Source organism: Festucalex cinctus, chromosome 19, assembly GCF_051991245.1.
Source record: "Festucalex cinctus isolate MCC-2025b chromosome 19, RoL_Fcin_1.0, whole genome shotgun sequence".
Lineage (NCBI taxonomy): Eukaryota > Metazoa > Chordata > Actinopteri > Syngnathiformes > Syngnathidae > Festucalex > Festucalex cinctus.
The window spans coordinates 18,462,248-18,482,479 of record NC_135429.1 but is presented as its reverse complement, the minus strand read 5'-3'; the positions used below and the strand labels follow the sequence as shown (position 1 = coordinate 18,482,479).

At 41.8% G+C, this 20,232-nt stretch overlaps 1 protein-coding gene across 1 annotated transcript; it reads left to right on the top strand.

Moving 5' to 3' along the window:
- The first annotated feature begins 211 nt into the window (after nt 1-211).
- On the top strand, nt 212-19,338 carry LOC144007990 (triple functional domain protein-like). Its single transcript, XM_077507992.1, has 19 exons — nt 212-290; nt 361-427; nt 505-571; nt 665-1,145; nt 9,825-10,024; nt 10,163-10,307; nt 10,388-10,483; nt 10,693-10,813; nt 10,886-11,011; nt 11,329-12,638; nt 12,727-12,836; nt 13,774-13,840; nt 13,909-15,167; nt 15,659-15,895; nt 16,073-17,365; nt 17,485-17,575; nt 17,696-17,882; nt 18,059-18,180; nt 18,455-19,338. The coding sequence occupies exons 5-6, from the start codon at nt 9,872-9,874 to the stop codon at nt 10,283-10,285; spliced, it is 276 nt and encodes a 91-aa protein (XP_077364118.1). The 5' UTR covers nt 212-290; nt 361-427; nt 505-571; nt 665-1,145; nt 9,825-9,871; the 3' UTR covers nt 10,286-10,307; nt 10,388-10,483; nt 10,693-10,813; nt 10,886-11,011; nt 11,329-12,638; nt 12,727-12,836; nt 13,774-13,840; nt 13,909-15,167; nt 15,659-15,895; nt 16,073-17,365; nt 17,485-17,575; nt 17,696-17,882; nt 18,059-18,180; nt 18,455-19,338.
- Nucleotides 19,339-20,232: the final 894 nt, after the last annotated feature.

The window sequence follows — 20,232 nt, the reverse complement described above, 5'->3', positions numbered from 1 at the left end:
ATGCAAGTCGATTTTTAAAAAAAAGAGGTTACTATAAATTGATGACACACAGTAAAAACGGGGTTATTTTCTAACCTATGTGGGAAAATCTACTTAGAACTTAAAATAACTGTGGCAGAATAGATGCCCCTTACCACAAGGGGGCAGAGTGCCCCTAATTAAGCAGGTGCCTATAAATAGGTCAGCGCAGCGCCAGTCTGTCTCTCTTCCACTTCCTTTTCCTCCTTGACGGAGTTGACAGACGTGCGCTGACGTGGTCTGTGTGCGGGTGGTGTCGGACCCAAGTGAAGGTATGCGTGCGTTTGTTGACTTGGCCCATTCATGATTTTAGAAACTTAATCTAGTACTGCTTGGTTACAGCAACGTGGCATATGTTGGAGCGTGACTGTTCCCTGGTGTCCGGGTGGGTGCGCGGCGCTTCCTGCAGGTAGGGCGTTGGCTGTCGGCCTTGTGCAAGGGCGGGGCAGGGGAACAAGCTTTAATTGCTTTTACCTTGTTGTCCAGCCATTAAATTGTGGAGCCGCGCTGGGTATCTCCTCCCCACGCCGTGATCTTGCCATTGTGCGCTCCGGTAAGGAATATGAATTCCTTTTTTTTTGTGCTAGTTGGGAAGACCTTCTTTTTTATTTCTAATTAATTTGTAATTGATTAATTTGTCTTCCAGTTTGGCACTACTCCGGGTTATACTGTTGTCTTGGCTTTTTAACATCTTAAAACTGGATTTTAAACACGTTACCTTCCTGACAACTTCCCCTCCTGTTTGGGCGGCGACCTGGGTCAGCTGAACTGTTAGGACCGACCCAGGCGAAGTGTTGCCGCCGCGGAGCCCTTCCATTCGTTTAACATTTTTATCTGTTTGGATTCTTTGTTTTATATTAATAGTTTTTTTGTTTGGCTATTTTAACAGTATGGCTATTTTATATGTTTAAGATTGTTTTTATTTTTGCTCTGCCAGATTACTTTGGGTGAAATGGTGTGGGTTGTTTGCTTTTTTTTTTTTTTATTTGTGTTTTTATCGTTGACAGGTACTGAGGGCACCTTGCGGCAGCGGTCCCCCTGGTGGTGGTCCCGTTTTTTCCCACTTATTTGGTTTGCTGTGTAGTGTTTGGAGTTCCACCCCTTTTTTTTTTGGTACCGCTGTCGTGGTAAGTCCCCCAGTCCTGTGGTGTTTTTAGCAGTCACACACCACTTTCTTTTGTTGTCAGGTGGTTGTTTTTAATTTGTTCATAAACTCAGAATATTTTGGAGTCACATCTTGTCCTGTGGATGTTTAAACTGCGTGCCTTTTAGTTAAGCGTGTTTTAGACTCCTGGGGTGCAAGTCCCCAGGTGGCGTTGTCCCCCACTACTTAAGCCACTTTGCCACATATCTATCTTTCTAAAGTGCTGCCACTACACTCTGAGATGATATACGACCCCTCCCCCTACCTTTCATTCATTGTAAGCGGCAGCAGCGGGTCAGGTTCAGGGCGCCAGGACAGCAGGTCGTTAACTTAGTCATTTATTTGAAATAGAAGTAATAAAAAAAAAAAGGAACTCAATAAAATATATTTGCTATATAACATTTTATGCTAGAAAACACGAGAGGGGGGAGGGCTTTTTGTGTTTTTTAAATTGTATTTTTTTTCCTTTCTGCAATTTGGCGCCCCCTCCACAAGATGGCGCCCTAGGCGACCACCTAGCTCGCCTGTAGCCTGGGCCGGCCCTGCAGAATTGTATCATATAGATGTTTTCAGGCCGTGACTATTAAGTTGCATGAGAAGTTTGAGATTTTTTGGAGCTTGTTCATGGGAGTTATTCAGCATTTTGTCTTTCTGGACAAATTAAATTTTAAAGGCAATATTTGATGCCCCACCCCCGTCATATAGTATTCCAAAAAGTTAAGATATTTTGCCCAGTTGTTGTCTTGGGCCTTGAGATGATACATGGCAAGTTTGAAGTCAACTGGCTGAAAAATATTTGCAAAGGGGGAAAAAGTTTGACCACAGTGAATGTGCCAAAATTGGACATTCAAAAATTCATAGCTCACTTCCTGTACATTTTAGGAAATGGCTTCCACTGACTTTTTTGTGCGTCTCGGGGTGCTACACGTGCCTGGCAGTTTTCGTAGCTCTCGGTCAAACGGGCCGGGATTGGTTTTTATTTTTCTACGCTAGGGGGCGCTATAGTCGCATTGTTATGGCAACTACATAATATCAAATTTTTCGCCGGGCCCGAAGAGACTGCAAAGTTTTGTGAGTTTTTGTAAATGTTTAGGCCCTCAAAAATGCGATCGTTTACGGAGAAGAAGAATTCTTACAAAAACAAGAGGGACCTCGCAGCGGTCGCTGCTCGGGCCCTAACTAGAGCTGCGAGCAGCTATAAAGGGCCCTCGCAGCCCGGGCCACGTTGGGGTACTGGCACGTTGGGGTACTGGCAAGTTTAGGTACGGCACATTGGAAGCAGAATTTCTTTGAAAATGGCATGATAAACCTTGACATGTGGAATTTATTTTTATTTTTTTGTAAAAATACCGTTAAGTTGGTGTATTTTTTTTTTTTTTATGCCTCAAGGGCTAGGTGGCGCTGTATATATAATGGAATGTTATCATAGGGATACCCTCAAGCCTTGACTCTAAACATACATGTCAAGTGTGGGATTTTTTTGGAGCATGTACCGTGGAGTTATTAAGCATATCCTTCATTCACGATATTGCTTTTAATGTCCATAGAGGCTATCAAAAATAAATAAAAAAAGTACATGTTTGGATAAGTCTGATGCCAGTGAACATTTTGAGTGGTGGAAAGTAAAAGAATATTCATAAATGACTTGGTTATCACACTTAGAATGAGTTTACATTTTTTGTACAAAATACCGTATGTGGGTTATTTTTTTGTTTTGCCTCAAGGTCGAGGTGGTGCTGCATATATAACTAAATGTTGTCATAGAGATACTTTCAGGCCTTGACTATAAACATACCTGTCAAGTTTGGGATTTTTTGGAGCATGCACCGGGGAGTTATTAAGCATATCCTTTTTCATTGCGAAATGTGTTTACAATTTTTGTAAAAATACCGTAAGTGGGGTATTTTTTTTTCATGCCTCAAGGGCTAGGTGGCGCTGCATATATAACTGAATGTTGTCATAGAGATACCTTCAGGCCTTGACTATAAACATACATGTCAAGTTTGGGATTTTTTGGAGCATGTATCGGGGAGTTATTAAGCATATCCTTTTTCAGTGCGAGACACAAATTTTGATGCCCTGCCCTCATCATATAGTATTTCCAAAAGTCAAGATTTTTCCCCCTGTCGTTGGCTCAGGTCTTGACATGGTCCAGGTCAAGTCTGTAGTCAGTCGGATGAAACGTGTAGGAGAAGTGGGCAAAAGTATGCCCCCTGTAAATGTGCAAAAATCGTCAAAAATGGGACATTCAAAAATTCGTAGCTCACTTCCTGTTCATTTTAGCATATGGGTACAAGAGACTTTTTTTGTAGGTCTTTGGCTCCCTCATGCACCTAAAAATTTTCGTAGATCTTGCTTAAACGTACAACCGGTGCTGCTTCATTAAATATTCCTAGGGGGCGCTATTGAGTCATTTTTGTAAAAATAGCACAATCTACAATAAAATATTGTTCATTTTACCAGGCCAGATGTGTGTGCCAAGTTTCATGAGTTTCTGCGCATGTTTAGACCCTCAAAACTGGCGTTTTCTTGGCGAACAGTGCTTAGCCACGCCCACAGCGATTCGCGAACTTCGTGTTGTGACATCATGAAGGCCGAAACCCTCATCTGAACAATTATGAGGTAGGTCCAGTTAACGTGTTTGGAGAAAAACGAAGAAAATTCGTAAGAAAAAAAATTGCCACTAGGTGGCGCTATCAGTAAGATGAAATAGAAGTTCGTAGATGTCTTTAAGGCTGGACTCTCATCAAATGTGTGAAATTTTGAGAAGATAAGATCATCTCGGTCAAGTTAATGCTGCTTTTATTGTCACGAAAAATCTTCAGACTTTGCGGCACCGTAGCGGCCACGCCCTTTGGCGAAAAGTTACAATATTCGGTGTGGGGCATGATCAACATCTTAAGGCTTTTCTGACCTTTTCATTGATGTCAATGTATAAACAATACAAGTGAGCCAACCATCTATCTATATTTCTAAAGTGCTGCCACTACACTCTGAGATGATATACGACCCCTCCCCCTACCTTTCATTCATTGTAAGCGGCAGCAGCGGGTCAGGTTCAGGGCGCCAGGACAGCAGGTCATGAACTCATATTTATTTGAAATAGAAGTAATAAAAAAAATAAAAAAAAAGGAACTCAATAAAATATATTTGCTATATAACATTTTATGCTAGAAAACACGAAAGGGAGGGGAGGGCTTTTTGTGTTTTTTAAATTTTATTTTTTTTCCTTTCTGCAATTTGGCGCCCCCTCCACAAGATGGCGCCCTAGGTGACCGCCTAGTTCGCCTGGAGCCTGGGCCGGCCCTGCTCCAGAGCCCCTATCTAGCCTGTTTTCCATGTCTCCGTAATTCAGCACAGCTGAATATAATGAGAGCTAATCAGCAAGCTTGGCAGAAGCCTGATAACGATCCTGATCACCAATCAGGTGTGTTAGTGGAGAGAAACATGGAAAACAGGCTGGATAGGGGCTCTCGAGGACCCTGGTGTAAGACAACACAAAAAGAGGGCAAATTTGAATTACTGATATCACACGTAGACATTCTACCAAATTAAATGTAGTCTATAACCTAAGCAGTCGTACCGAAACGAGAACGTTAAATCAAAAACGGAGCCGTTTGTGAATCGACAGTTTCCCCGACACCCATAACAAGCGCGGTTCTCTCACGTAACGGCTAAAATTGTGCAGTTCACAAGTTACACACACACACACACCGCAAAATCAACACTGAAAGTTTACATCAGAAAAAGTTTGGAAAAAGCAACACAAATTAAAGAGGACGTTTGCGAAGTTCTTAACGGCTATACCGACTCACAGGCATTACACATTCAAGTTGATATTTTAACGACATATTTGACTCGACAAAACATACACATAGAAAAAAAAAAAAATAGGAACACCAAAATGCTACGAGTGGCTGACCCACATATTTTGAAAAGTCAGTTTCTAACCACCAGGAACACATGCACTATCATGCATGCGTAATGCAACTCACCTTCAGCTTTTCAAAGTTAACAGCAGGTTGAAATCCAAGGGGAAAGAAAAGAAAGAAGACAAGTCTGTCTTTAGATGATATTAGTGTGTAGCTACTCCAAATCAGCACCGAACAGCGTGCGCCACCATCCACCTTCAAAACTCAGGAAGTTCTGCTCATGCGCAGTTGCTTCCAGTTGATCAAAGGGGCTCTCGTTACGTCACCTTCTGTGATCTCGACAATAATTTCAGCACCCTGGCCAGGGGCGGACTGGCCCACGTGGGTACCGCTAGCACTTACTGCCCTCCGGACCCGCGGTCCACCGGGGATTTCCCCGGTACGTGACGTAACGAGAGCCTCTTTGATCAACTGGAAGCAACTGCGCATGAGCAGAACTTCCTGAGTTCTGGAGGTGGATGTGGCGCACGCTGTTCGGTGCTGAAGTGGAGAAGCTACACACTAATATCATCTAAAGACAGAGACTTGTCTTCTTTCGTTCTTCCCCCTTGGAATTCAACCTGCCGTTAACTTTGAAAAGCTGATGGTGAGTTGTATTACGCATGCATGATTGTGTGTTCCTGGGACTGTGTTTGTAACGGCTCGACAGAGTCGATGAAAAACAGATCCCAGAAACGCAGGCTCAGAGGAGGAAAAACAATCTCGATTTATTTTTTGATAAACCGAAGAAACAAATCTTGCTCGCAGGCAAGACAACGAGATTTACAAAACGCACTTGCACACGGCAAGGAGCACAAATGTAACACAAAGCACTTGCACACGGCAAGGAGCACGAATGTAACACAAAGCACTTGCACAAGGCAAGGAGCACGAATGTAACACAAAGCACCTGCACAAGGCAAGGAGCACGAATGTAACACAAAGCACCTGCACAAGGCAAGGAGCACGAATGTAACACAAAGCAGTTGCACACGGCAAGGAGCACGAATGTAACACAAAGCACTTGCACACGGCAAAGAGCACGAATGTAACACAAAGCACTTGCACACGGCAAGGAGCACGAATGTAACACAAAGCACTTGCACACGGCAAGGAGCACGAATGTAACACAAAGCACTTGCACACGGCAAGGAGCACGAATGTAACAAAGCACTTGCACACGGCAAGGAGCACGAATGTAACAAAGCACTTGCACACGGCAAGGAGCACGAATGTAACACAAAGCACTTGCACAAGGCAAGGAGCACGAATGTTACACAAAGCACTTGCACAAGGCAAGGAGCGCGAATGTAACACAAAACACTTGCAAAAGGCAAGGAGCGCGAATGTAACACAAAACACTTGCAAAAGGCAAGGACCGCGAATGTAACACAAAACACTTGCAAAAGGCAAGGAGCACGAATGTAACAAAAACACTTGCAAAAGGCAAGGAGCACGAATGTAACACAAAGCACTTGCACAAGGCAAGGAGCACGAATGTAACACAAAACACTTGCAAAAGGCAAGGAGCACGAATGTAACACAAAGCACTTGCACAAGGCAAGGAGCACGAATGTAACACAAAGCACTTGCACAAGGCAAGGAGCGCGAATGTAACACAAAACACTTGCAAAAGGCAAGGAGCACGAATGTAACACAAAACACTTGCAAAAGGCAAGGAGCACGAATGTAACACAAAACACTTGCAAAAGGCAAGGAGCACGAATGTTACACAAAACACTTGCAAAAGGCAAGGAGCACGAATGTAACACAAAGCACTTGCACAAGGCAAGGAGCACGAATGTAACACAAAGCACTTGCACAAGGCAAGGAGCACGAATGTAACACAAAACACTTGCAAAAGGCAAGGAGCACGAATGTAACACAAAACACTTGCAAAAGGCAAGGAGCACGAATGTAACATAAAACACTTGCAAAAGGCAAGGAGCACGAATGTTACACAAAACACTTGCAAAAGGCAAGGAGCACGAATGTTACACAAAACACTTGCAAAAGGCAAGGAGCACGAATGTTACACAAAACACTTGCAAAAGGCAAGGAGCACGAATGTTACACAAAACACTTGCAAAAGGCAAGGAGCACGAACGTAACACAAAACACTTGCAAAAGGCAAGGAGCACGAACGTAACACAAAACACTTGCAAACGGCAAGGAACGCGAATCTAACAAAAACACTTGCAAACGGCAAGGAGCGCGAATGTAACACAAAACACTTGCAAACGGCAAGGAGCACGAATGTAACACAAAACACTTGCAAAAGGCAAGGAACACGAATGTAACACAAAACACTTGCAAACGGCAAGGAACGCGAATCTAACAAAAACACTTGCAAACGGCAAGGAGCACGAATGTAACACAAAACACTTGCAAAAGGCAAGGAGCACGAATGTTACACAAAACACTTGCAAAAGGCAAGGAGCACGAACGTAACACAAAACACTTGCAAAAGGCAAGGAGCACGAACGTAACACAAAACACTTGCAAACGGCAAGGAACGCGAATCTAACAAAAACACTTGCAAACGGCAAGGAGCACGAATGTAACACAAAACACTTGCAAAAGGCAAGGAACACGAATGTAACACAAAACACTTGCAAACGGCAAGGAACGCGAATCTAACAAAAACACTTGCAAACGGCAAGGAGCACGAATGTAACACAAAACACTTGCAAAAGGCAAGGAACACGAATGTAACACAAAACACTTGCAAACGGCAAGGAACGCGAATCTAACAAAAACACTTGCAAACGGCAAGGAGCACGAATGTAACACAAAACACTTGCAAAAGGCAAGGAGCACGAACGTAACAAAACACTTGCAAAAGGCAAGGAGCACGAACGTAACACAAAACACTTGCAAAAGGCAAGGAGCACGAATGTAACACAAAACACTTGCAAAAGGCAAGGAGCACGAATGTAACACAAAACACTTGCAAAAGGCCAGGAGCACGAATGTAACACAAAACACTAGCAAACGGCAAGGAACGCGAATCTAACAAAAACACTTGCAAAAGGCAAGGAGCACGAATGTAACACAAAACACTTGCAAAAGGCAAGGAACACGAATGTAACACAAAACACTTGCAAAAGGCAAGGAGCACGAATGTAACACAAAACAGTTGGAAAAGGCAAGGAGCACGAATGTAACACAAAACAGTTGGAAAAGGCAAGGAGCATGAATGTAACACAAAACACTTGCAAACGGCAAGGAACGCGAATCTAACAAAAACACACAAAAGGCAAGGACAGAATAGAAAACACAAAACACTTGCACCCGGCAAGGACTATACGAAATGAGACACGGAATCAATCAAAGACGGAATGAACAACAAAAGGCGACGCGGATACACACACGTGAATACAAAATTAACCGAGGACCAAAACAGATTCAATAACTTTACCAACAGGAGAACGCGGAGAACACTTTGACACAGTGGTGAGCAAATAATAATCCGACAGCTGACAGTGGCTGCTCGGAGTCCTCTTATAGTCTTGATTACTAAAGCGATGCAGGTGCGGGGCTGGGGAAGTGCCTGTAACGACAGGCACTGAAAACACAAGAGCACAACAGGGCTGAGAACCGAACCATGACAGTGTTAGACTTTTGGTTAGAAACTGACTTTTCAAAATTTGTGGGTCAGCCACTCGTCGCTTTTTGGTGTTCCTATTTTTCTATGTGTGTGTTTTGTCAAGTCCAATATGTCGTTAAAATATCAAATTGAATGTGTAATGCCTGTGAGTCTGTTTTGCCGTTAAGAGCTTCGCAAACGTCTTAATTTGTGTGCTTTTTCCAAACTGTGTGTTGATTTTGTGCATGTAACTTGTGAACTGCACAATTTTAGCCGTTATGTGAGAGAACCGCGCTTGTTGTGGCTGCCTGTGAATCCCCAACAACTGCGTTTTGATTTAACGTAATCATTTTGGTTCGACTGCTTAGGTTATAGACTACAATTAATTTGGTAGCATGGCTATATGTGTGACATCTAAAATTCAAATTTGCCTTCTTTTCAAGGCCTGACTGCGTTTATGACAGTTTGTGTTCAGATTTTTTCCGTTTGTCAACTATGCTAGAAATCTGCCGTTACTGTATTTTCAAACTTCATTGTGCATTCAGCCTGATCGGACGCGTGACGTACGTCGAACCGCCATTACCGAGGGAGCTATAACACTGGGGAAAAGAAAAGAAAGAAAAAAAAATTCCGTAGTCTTTACGGCAGCTGTGGTTGCCAGGCAAATAAAAAAAAAAAAAAAAAAAGTGGATGAAATGTAAACGACTTTACTTAACTTTATTTTACTGGTATTAATACAATAAACGTAATCTGATACATAACAAAATAGTATAACAGCAGCATGTGCCTGGAAATGGTACTTCATTTTCATTTGCTGCTTTTATACTATTTTGTTCTGTACAATTTACATTTTCTGTTTATTGTACATTCAATACCAGTAAAATAAACAAGCTGTTCTGTAAAGTTGTTTACATTTCCCCACTGCATTTATTACAGAATTTCCCTGGTAACCGCAGCTGCTGGTTTCCCACTGTAAAAACTTTTTTTTTTTTAAACTGTATTTAGTATATTTCATGTGCAATTTATGTACAGTGTTTTATTACAGCTGCTATTGTTTTGTTTTTGTTGTGTAAGTTTGGCAATATAATCAGAAATGCTGCCATGAAATTGTGCTTCCTTTATGGCAACAATCTCCTGATTGTTCTCCACCTCTTGCCTACAGAAGTCCCACCAGAGTGCTTTGAAAGTTGAGCAGTGCACACAAATAGGATGTTCTGCTGGCGAAAATCCAGAACCCAGGACATGGACCTGGACAGAGACTGCGCAGAGGGTGCGACATTCGACTGGCCGCAGCTCTTAAGCAAAACGCCAAGAAAAATCAAGCTGGTCGTTTCTGTGGCCTTCTACAAGACCTCAGAAAAAGTAGGACATGTATTAGATATCAATGTTTGACATTTGATTCCATAAAATTAATGAACCTACCTTGATGGCTAATTTGAACACATGCAATTCTGGGGAACAAGAACAACAACATGGACTGACTTCATTTCTCCCTTGCAGGTGTGCCGTGTGTTGGACTGCCTGGAGCAGGACTATCAGCGAGAGGAGGACTGGTGCGGAGGAGCAGACAATCTCCACCCCAAATGTGAGGCGGATTTGACCCTCAGGATCAGGAAACACTGAGCAGAAGGAAGTCTTCCTCAAGGTTCAAATGACACCTGGAAGATACAAACATAGTTTCATTGCGATCTTTTAATTTAAGTGTTTGTCATTTTTGTCACTCAGGCGTGCAGTATGGACAGGAGAATCGCAGATATCTTCTTGAAGTACATGGAAAGGGACTGTGTTAAGATGGGAATGCAGTGGCACGATGACGCTGATGTCAGTATGGACAAGTAATTGGATGTATTTACCAAAACGAAGGGATTCATATAGCCGTAACCAAATGCTGGCATAAGAAAATTGTACAAATCTGTCTTTAATTGAGCACAAATTGTCTGTGAAAAATTATTCAATGCACCACTAGAAAATTGTAAAATGCTGTTTTATCTAATCTTTCATCATCAGTTACCCTAATGTGTGATTGTTAGTTTGTCGTCATAAAAATCCTTGCTGGCGAGAGAAGATCGTGTCCTTCACTTGTGGAACATGAGGAAGGAGAGTTTGGAGCAGTGTCAGAGTTTTGTGGCATTTGAGCGTCGGGCCAAACAGGTCAGTTCGAAAACATTCGTCTCTTACTTCCTCATGAGACTCAATCAAAAACATACGTTTGTCTGTTTTTAGCTGCTTGGGACCATTCAGGACATGGGTGAGGTTTACATGTCCACACACCTCTCCACTGGCTCTCGCATCCACAAAAGCAGGCGGGAGCTTTTGCAAGATCGCGAGGACTTGCGCATCATTGCCAAGGTGGGTTGCGCGTCACACTCTTGCTTTGACATATGGATGCAAGCTAGGGGTGAACAATTTTGTAGCATAATCTAATTGCGAACACAATTAAATATTGAGATTTAATATGGGATTATCTTGTCAAGGTGCCAAAAAAAGTTGCATTAAAAATAAGACATTATAAATGATCATTTCTTTTCCTTTCTATTATGTTTGTCATTCACACATTGTTAATAGCAGTAAACTATTTTCCTGTCTAGAAACTTTTCAGTGCAACAACGTCCAACACAAATATTAATTTCTAATACAAGCATGCAAAAATTCTTACTCATCTGCAGGAAACAGAGCAGTGCGTGAAGTTGCTCATCCAACAGTCGGACGACGACTGCGGCAAAGGTCACCGTCACGCTTTCGAGATGAATAAACGGGCGACAGAATTGGCAAATTGCTTCCAGGACTTTTCCCTGCAAATGGACAAGCACAACCGCAGCATGGAGAAGACCTTGGGTGTAATGTACCGGCGTTACCGGTGGAATAAAGGATCCCAAAAACATAGGCCAAGAAAGGAAAATACAATTTGTATTTATTACAAAAAGTTCCAAACAACACTTGCAGACCGGCAGAGAATACAAAATAAAAAGCACTTGCCAGAGCTAGGAAAACAAGGAGATACAAAAAACGCTTGCAAAAGTCAAGGAAAACACAAAAAAACAAAACACTTGAAAAAGAAGAAAAAAAAAAAAAAAAACACTTGCAAAAGGCAAGGACCATAACTATGCGAGGAACCACACTCTTAAGCCAAAAACTACAGAAATAGAAATATTGCAGCAATACTTACACGACAATGAAAAACACGAGACTAGGAGATTTGCAAAAAAGGGAGTACAGAGAACACATTGAACACTGGCAGTGAGCAAGGAACAATCCGACATAGAGCAGCAGGTGTCCATGCCTTTTAAAGGCCCCTGATTAGAATGACCCACAGGAGTGGCAGTACAGGAAACGCCCCCGACTCACTCGCCACTGGAAAAAAACAGAAAGACAACAGAACTGAGAGACAAACCATGACATTGGGTACCTCGTTTGACGCCAACAAGGCTGTAAGTCTACATTCAGACAGTCAATTTTACATCATTCAATCTAATCAAATCAAAACTTGCAAATCCAATTGCCTTGCTTTTTTTTTTAGTCCTGTCAAAACCAAATTAAAGTAAAAGTACTTCAAAAGTTGCTTAGGTCAACAGATTCATTGACCTACATTTCCAGTAAGACAATTATGCAGTAATTTCTGTCTCATTTTTCAGATTAAGGATCCCCCACCGGATGTCATTCCTGCCACATCTCTGGGGTCAAATGTCAAGTTGAGGGATAACACTCAAAGTCAACGAGGAGAAAAGAAAGTGCACGCAAAAAAGTGAAAGTGATTCATGATACTATTTGTGAAGTTGCAAATGCAGTTCAACACACGAGGGGTGGCTTGATTGAATTCAACTAAGGCAGATTGTGGTTTAGTTATTAGCCATTGGCTGATGCAAAATACATTTGCAAGATTTCAGTGCCTTGTTTAATGATTTTGTATAGCTTCATCATTGCAGAGCTGATTGAGACGGAGAAGGCGTACGTGCAAGACCTGCGGGAATGCATTGATGTGAGTTTCACTTCTGTTTACATGTTTTGTTTTGTTTGTTTTTAACGCTAAAAGAAGCTCAAGTGAACTTTTGTGTGACTTCATGCAGATTTACCTGTCGGAGATGACCAACGGGATGGCGGAGATACCTCCAGAAATCCTCAATAAGCAGCACGTCATCTTTGGGAATTTGGTAGATCTTTATGAATTCCACCATAAGTAAGCATTGCAATGACTTCTTTTTTTTTTCCCCACCCAGAAGAGCTTTGTCCACTCAGCTAAAATAAAAAAGAAAGAAAGCTGTTAAGGGGGGCCGGGATGGCCGGCGAGAGTGGATCCCAGAATACGCAGACCAGAGGAAGGTTGATAAGGAATTTATTCCGCTGAGATGCGCGGAAACAAACAACCGAAAAAGCTGGTCAGACAACCAGTACAAAAACAACTCAACCGAAAACACTTGCAAAAGGCAAGGAGAAAAATAGTGATTCACGAAAAACACTTGCTTACAAAAGCAAGGATTCACAACAAACATCATACAACACGAAATAGAAAGTTCAACTTAAGAAAACGTGGCCAACAGCGCACACGTAAAAGGTAACACTACAAGTCTAGGTGAGAGAACGCAAACTAAAATCCAAACATTCTACAAAGTACAACAAAGGGCGACGTAGTAATACATGACGCGTGAAAAACTATGAAAACACTCGAATAAACACTTGGCAGCACAGCAGTGAGCAAGATTAATAATCTGGCAGTCAGCAGTAGTTGCGCAGTGGCTTTTAAAGTCCATTGATTGTCCACGAGGAACAGGTGCGGTCATTAAGGTGGGAAACGCCCACCAATCACTTGGGTGCTGGAAAGAAAAACAAACAGAGGCCTGAGAGCCAAACCATGACAAAAGCAAAGCAAAATGAGCCCTTATGATGTTGTTATAGCTCCTCCTAGTGTTCAATTAGCTCTTTACACAGAGTGGACCAAACAAAATAAATCAGCTTCTCACATTCAAATAGCACTTGTTAAACATTGCCTACCTCACATTACCATAAACCAGTAATCAAAGATTGTTCATGTTATCGAATGAAAAAGTTTATGCAAACATTTGACTGCAACTGTGCACTCACATTTTGAAATGGATCAACTTTCTCTCTTCCTTCAGCATCTTTCTCACAGCGCTGGAGAAATCTGAATTGACTGAAGACGTTTGCCATTGCTTTGTCACATGGGTATGTATCACTTACTCAATAGTCATAAATGACTCAGAAGGAACCTCGATCCATTTTTTTTTTAGTAGGCTGAAAAGTTCCAGATGTATGTGGATTATTGCAAGAACCAACCGGACTCCTCTCAGCTCATTCTGGAGCAGCGTGCTGCAAACTATTGGCGTCGCCAGACAGATTTCACTAGGGCAGTGCCCCAGTATTGATCTGTAGTGCCCCAGTAAAAAATTTCACCAAATTAAAAAAAAAAAAAAAAAAAAAAAAATCTCTTCAGAGTTTTACGTCTCCATAGCATAGCCTGCTGCAGCGCACATACTATTTACTATATAATTCGTTGCTCCTGTATGTATTCACTCCACGTCAACAATGCGCACATGGCGAATTAATATGGTAATTTATTCACGTCATGAGAGAGGGAGGGAAGGGCAGGCCATGAGAATCACTGCTTGAGTTTGGCAACGTTAGCACACAGCAACTTGTTACGGTAAAAGATTTTGATTTTGATTTGACTCGAACTGTAACACCTAGTTGGATATCAAAGTTTTTCGGCCGCAGTAGGGAGAAAGCAGCGAGGAATGAGAGAGGTAAGTGAAGTCCTGGCTTGCTGCTAGGCAACATGAGTCTGTCTTAAAGGGATAGTTCGGATTTTTTGACATAAATCTCTATTTCATCCTCACCTCCAGTGTGTGCGATCATCACTGACTTACCACTGACAGTGTTCTGTGACAAGAGTTCGGCTCCGGTGTTGGACGAGAAGAAAATAGCCCGGCAGCTTGGCTGGGGTCTTATAAATAAAGCGTTTTTCTTCCCAAACAAGTTGTGTTCAAAAGAGTGACACATTTTCATCACAATACTCTTTTCCCGAAAAAATCAGACGCCATTACCGCCCGGTACTATTTTTCTGTTCGTTTGTATCACTGCGCGGCGCCCCGCATGCAACCGCGCACTAATACACTAGTTGTTTGGAAGTGTTTACATGACGCGAGACAGCTAATGGAGAACAACGGCGAATAGTATATAACTTTACGGTTGGATACGCTGGTTGTATTTTATTATTCTCTTTGTAAAAATGGTGCGGACGTGTAGTTTCCCGGGCTGTACCAATAACAGTGCCTCTGGATCTCCGCACACTTTGCACCGATTTCCGAGCACGGACATAGCCATGAGGCAACTTTGGCTTCTTGCCATTGGATGCAGTGTGCAGACGTAACTCAAGAAGATAAAAACGCTTCGTGTGTGTAGTGCGCACTTCAGAGACGACGATTATGTTGCCCCATGCCCAGGATGGAGGAAGAAACGTGTTTTGAAGAGCGCTGCTGTCCCTGCATCCCAAGTAAGACAAAAGGTTTCCAAGAGAACAAGTCATCTAGCAACAGTAGTTGTGTTTTGCAATCACTCAATGTCATAAAACCAGTGAAGCTTCTACAAAACATAACTTTATATTTGTAGATTTGTTATTGTTGTCAGCAAATTACATGGACGTGTGGATGATCCAATATTTCTATGAGTAGTCCATGCCTTCAGAAACACTATAGGCTATATGCCAGGTGTATACGAGTTTCTAAGTGAGCGACTGGCCATTGTCATTTGGAAAACAGTCATAACACAAGATTCTGAAAGAACACAACATTTTGACATGTTAGAAAGACTGGATGTGGATTTATGTAAGTTGTACTATAAAAATATGGAATAATTGCACCGAATATTTGTCACATTTACAGTTTTTAGTGAAGTGAAATTTCAGATTTTGTATGACTGTGTGTTTGTAAAGCATGAATCCCTTTCTATTCCATCTTTTAATCTACAATGCATATTTTTTCATAGATATGCACCCCTGTTCCAATGGCTGCAACAGCACAGTCTGAGCCCAGTATGGAATTACAACATGAAGACATTGTCCAAGATCGTCCTGGACTCTCTCAGTCAACCCCTCTGAAGTCCAGATCTGACCATGAGCAATTGAAGTTGGTTCTCAACAGCCCAGCACAAATGGTTTCTAGGACAAAGCCATCCACATCTGGTACATACTTGGCCCTACCTCCCACCTGGACATAATCACAGGCAAGAACAAGTTCCCATCTTGTGCATGCAATTTATCAGAATATAAAGGTATTTCATAAGGTCAAAATATGATAATGCTCATTGCACAGCATAAATTTGATCCACATAAATGTTGCCATGTAGTAAACCAATTTACTTTGAATTGGACTTCACTGTATTCTTCGTCTTCATTCACAGTTAGCTGACACGACTCGGCTGAGTCGAAGAAAAACGAATCCCAGAAAGGCAGGCTCAGAGGAGGAAAACAATCTCGTTTAATTACTTTGGATGAACCGAGGGAACAAAGCTTGCTCGCAGGCAAGTAGGCGAAATTTACAGAGGTGCCCCTGCACACAGGCAGGGGACACGGAAGTAACAGAAAACACTTGCAAAAGGCAAGGACAAATTGGAAAACACAAAACACCTGCAAAAGGCAGGGAACGCGAATGTAACAAAAAACGCTTGCAACTGCAAGGAGAACTAACATAACCAAAACGCTTGCAAACGGCAAGGAGAACTAACGTAACAAAAAACCACTTGCAAAAGGCAAGGACTAGAAAAACACAAAACACTTGCAACCGGCAAGGACGACTCGAAATGCACACGGTATCAATCAACACGGAAGTATCAACAAAAGGCGACGCGGAAACACACACGTGAATACAACTTAACTAAGGACGACGGCAGATTCAAAACAACTTTACCAACAGGAGAACGCGGAGAACACTTGGACACAATGGTAAGCAAATAATAATCCGACGGCTTGCTGTGCCGCTCGGAGTTCTTTTAAAGTCCTGATTGTCAACGCGATGCAGGTGCGGGGCTGGGGAACGCCCCCCTCGTTGGTAGCACTGGAACACACACACAAAAGCACAACAGGCTGAGAACCGAACCATGACATTAGCAAACCCAAGCTCTGCAGTTCTATCTGAGACGCTGGATACAAGCATGAGTTCCATAGAGACACCGTGTGAAACAGATGACAGCGTATTTCTTCCACTGAGTACTGAAAGCTCATCCACAAGAACATCTTCCTCTAACCTGAGCATTGCATGCACAGAAAATAGAGGTGACTGGTCTGAGAGGAGGTGGATTCTCAACGAGTCTGCACTTATGGAACTGTTTGCCACTTGTCACACTTGTGGCATATCCAGAACTGACAAGAAGATCACCACCAGTGGATCCATGATCAAAATAGAATGGACATGTCTCAATCATCATAAAGGAGTGTGGCAATCCTGTCCGGAGGTCCGTGGGATGCCTGAGAATAACCTTGTATCTTCAGCAGCCATTATTTTCACTGGAAGAACACAAAAGGAAATTGAGGAGTGGTCCGATCTTCTAAATTTACAGTTGCCAAAGAAAACCTGCAATCAACGTATTTGATTCCTGTTATTCACAAAGCCTACAATGACATGCAAGAAACAATATTATCCGAACTCCAGGAAAGGCATCTGCAGGTGGACACACAGATATTGGTGGGGATGCAAGGTAGATTTTTCTGTTATTTATATTCCAGTATATGAGCAAAGTTGTGCTCTTATATTATAAATCAATCAAATCATAATTGCCAGCACTCCACAAGTAACTTCCTTGTTTGTCATCCACAGATCGGATCCCCCTGGCTACAGTGCCAAGTACACCTGTTATAGCTTTATAGATGACGCAACAAATAACATAGTAATGTCAGATTTGATACAGGTAAAACATAAACAATATTGTCAAGTAAATTAACGAGTGTTTTGGTCACTTCTATGTTTTGATATTTTGGGCTAAGTTCCCTGCATGTCTTCTGTTTCTTTTCTGCTACAATAAATACAGGTATCGGAGGCTACCAGTTCACCCGCAATGGAGTCTGTTGGTTTCAGGAGGGGCCTGGATCGTCTGCTGGACTCTGGAGTTAGTGTTGATGTTGTTACCACTGACCGGGCTACATCAATACGGAAGATCATGAGGGAGTCATACCCTGAGCTCAGACATCAATTTGACCCATGGCATGTTGCAAAAGGTATTATTACTTACTTACTGTTTTTTATTATTTGCAATCTCCAATGTTGTACTTTTGCATTTAAAAAAAGGTCAGTGGAGCAGTTGTGGAATTCAGAGTTCATTGTTATGTAATATGACATTTTTCAAAATCATTTATCAGGATATACCTTATGTTCATCTTCATATATTATATAGGTGTAAAGAAGAAGGCAACTGCAGCAGGGAGGAGGAAAGAAAATAAGGACCTGCAGCCATGGATCAAGTCTCTTGGCAATCACTTCTGGTGGTCGTGCAGCTCTTTTAGGGGAGATGAGAAGGTGATGCTCCTGAAATTGGCTATTCAAAATACAATATTCAATGCACACGATATTTTAGATCTGCTATTCACACCTACTGATTTTAGACCTACATGTTAAAACCTACATTCACAATATGTTTTGCATCGTTTCTATTTCGTGCAACTAGGTTGGTCCTAGCTGATGATGATCTAAATGCTGCTGATTTTCATGAAACAAAAGCATGGCTAAGCAAGCATATTTTGAAGCCACCAATAACTTTGATATATTTGCTAAGCTGTCTGCATTTCTGTAGGAGTTGAGACGCCAGTGGACTTCATTCCTGTACCATGTGTGTGGTATCCACCGCTGGGAAGAAGATGGGCAGGAGTACAAGTGTTACCATGACGACCTCACTGATGATCAACAAAAAAGGAAGAAATGGCTGCAGAATGGCTGTGCTGCCTGGAACGCTCTCAAGGCTGTTGTACTTGATTAAAAATCTCTTGAGAGACCTACGCCACTTGACATTGTTCAAGCACACTAGTTAGTTTGGATAAATTTATAGGCAATAGGTTGTTCACAGGGCGGCACGGTAGTCGAGTGGTTAGCACGTCCGCTTCCCAGTTCTGAGGTCTCCGGTTCGAGTCCAGGCTCGGACCTTCCTGGGTGGAGTTTGCATGTTCTCCCCGTGCCCGCGTGGGTCTTCTCCGGGTACTCCGGTCTCCTCCCACATTCCAAAGACATGCATGGCAGGTTAATTGGGCGCTCCGAATTGTCCCTAGGTGTGCGTGTGAGTGTGGATGGTTGTTCGTCTCTGTGTGCCCTGCGATTGGTTGGCAACCAGTCCAGGGTGTCCCCTGCCTACTGCCCAGAGCCAGCTGAGATAGGCGCCAGCAGCCCCCGCGACCCTTGTGAGGAATAAGCGGTCAAGAAAATGGATGGATGGATGGAAGGTTGTTCACATTTGACCCCAAACACATCAGAGAACCTATTTGTGAAACATGAATAATGTGTTTTGCCAATCCTTTGAGAATACAAAAGCAATTCTGCAAATACTAGTATACACCTTTTCTGGAAATACTTATAAAAAAAAAAATCAAATAAAATTTAATGATCATAGTAATTGTCATAATTTGAAGATGTTTTGTAGATGTATAAACTTATAAGTGGATAAATAATACTATACATATATCTATCTCTCTCTCTCTCTCTCTCTCTCTCTCTCTCTCTCTCCCTATATATATATATATATATATATATATATATATATATATATATATATATATATATATATATATATATATATATATATATATATATATATATATATGTATATACACACACATCTCAAGACTTCAGGAAAGACTTGGTGCAACAGGTCATTCGACGACGACTGGACAAAAACATCAGCCTTGGCGATCAATCTTTCCACATCAATCCTCCAGTCAGCATACAACATTCGTCCTACTCCAAAACCAAACAAGGATGACTTGGTGACACAACATGCATCACGTTTAAAAAAAAAAAAAAAAAACATGCTGGTGATGAATCTTAGTTCCTGAGACTTGTAAAGACTTATCTATTTCCTTTTCTAAAAAGAATTATTGAGCCCATATTGATTTTGTATTATTGTGTGTAGTTTTAGTGTTATAATCATCACAGCTGATGTGTTGGTGAACACAGTTTTATTGAACAGGACCGGATTCTGTGTATGTTTTGTATATATAATATAATAATATATAATAATAATGATACTAATGTTACAAAGTATATATAAAAAAGTACAATTAAACATTTCTATTCTAAACATCTAAAACAATTGCAGTGCATCCTCTGATTCTTTGAACCCTTTGTATTGTCCATTTGGTGATGGATATGATTTTCTTATCAGCTCCACCACACACGAGGGAAGAACTCTCCTGTTGCCTGGACCGAGCTTCTCTCCTCTCAGGGCCCATTCTATCACGATGCGATAGGCAACCAGCCTGTACTGTCTGAAATGTAAAAAACAACACAATTCTAAATATATAAACGAGTGTATACATAATATAACAACAATAATACTGTGATAATACAAAATAATAAAGCATT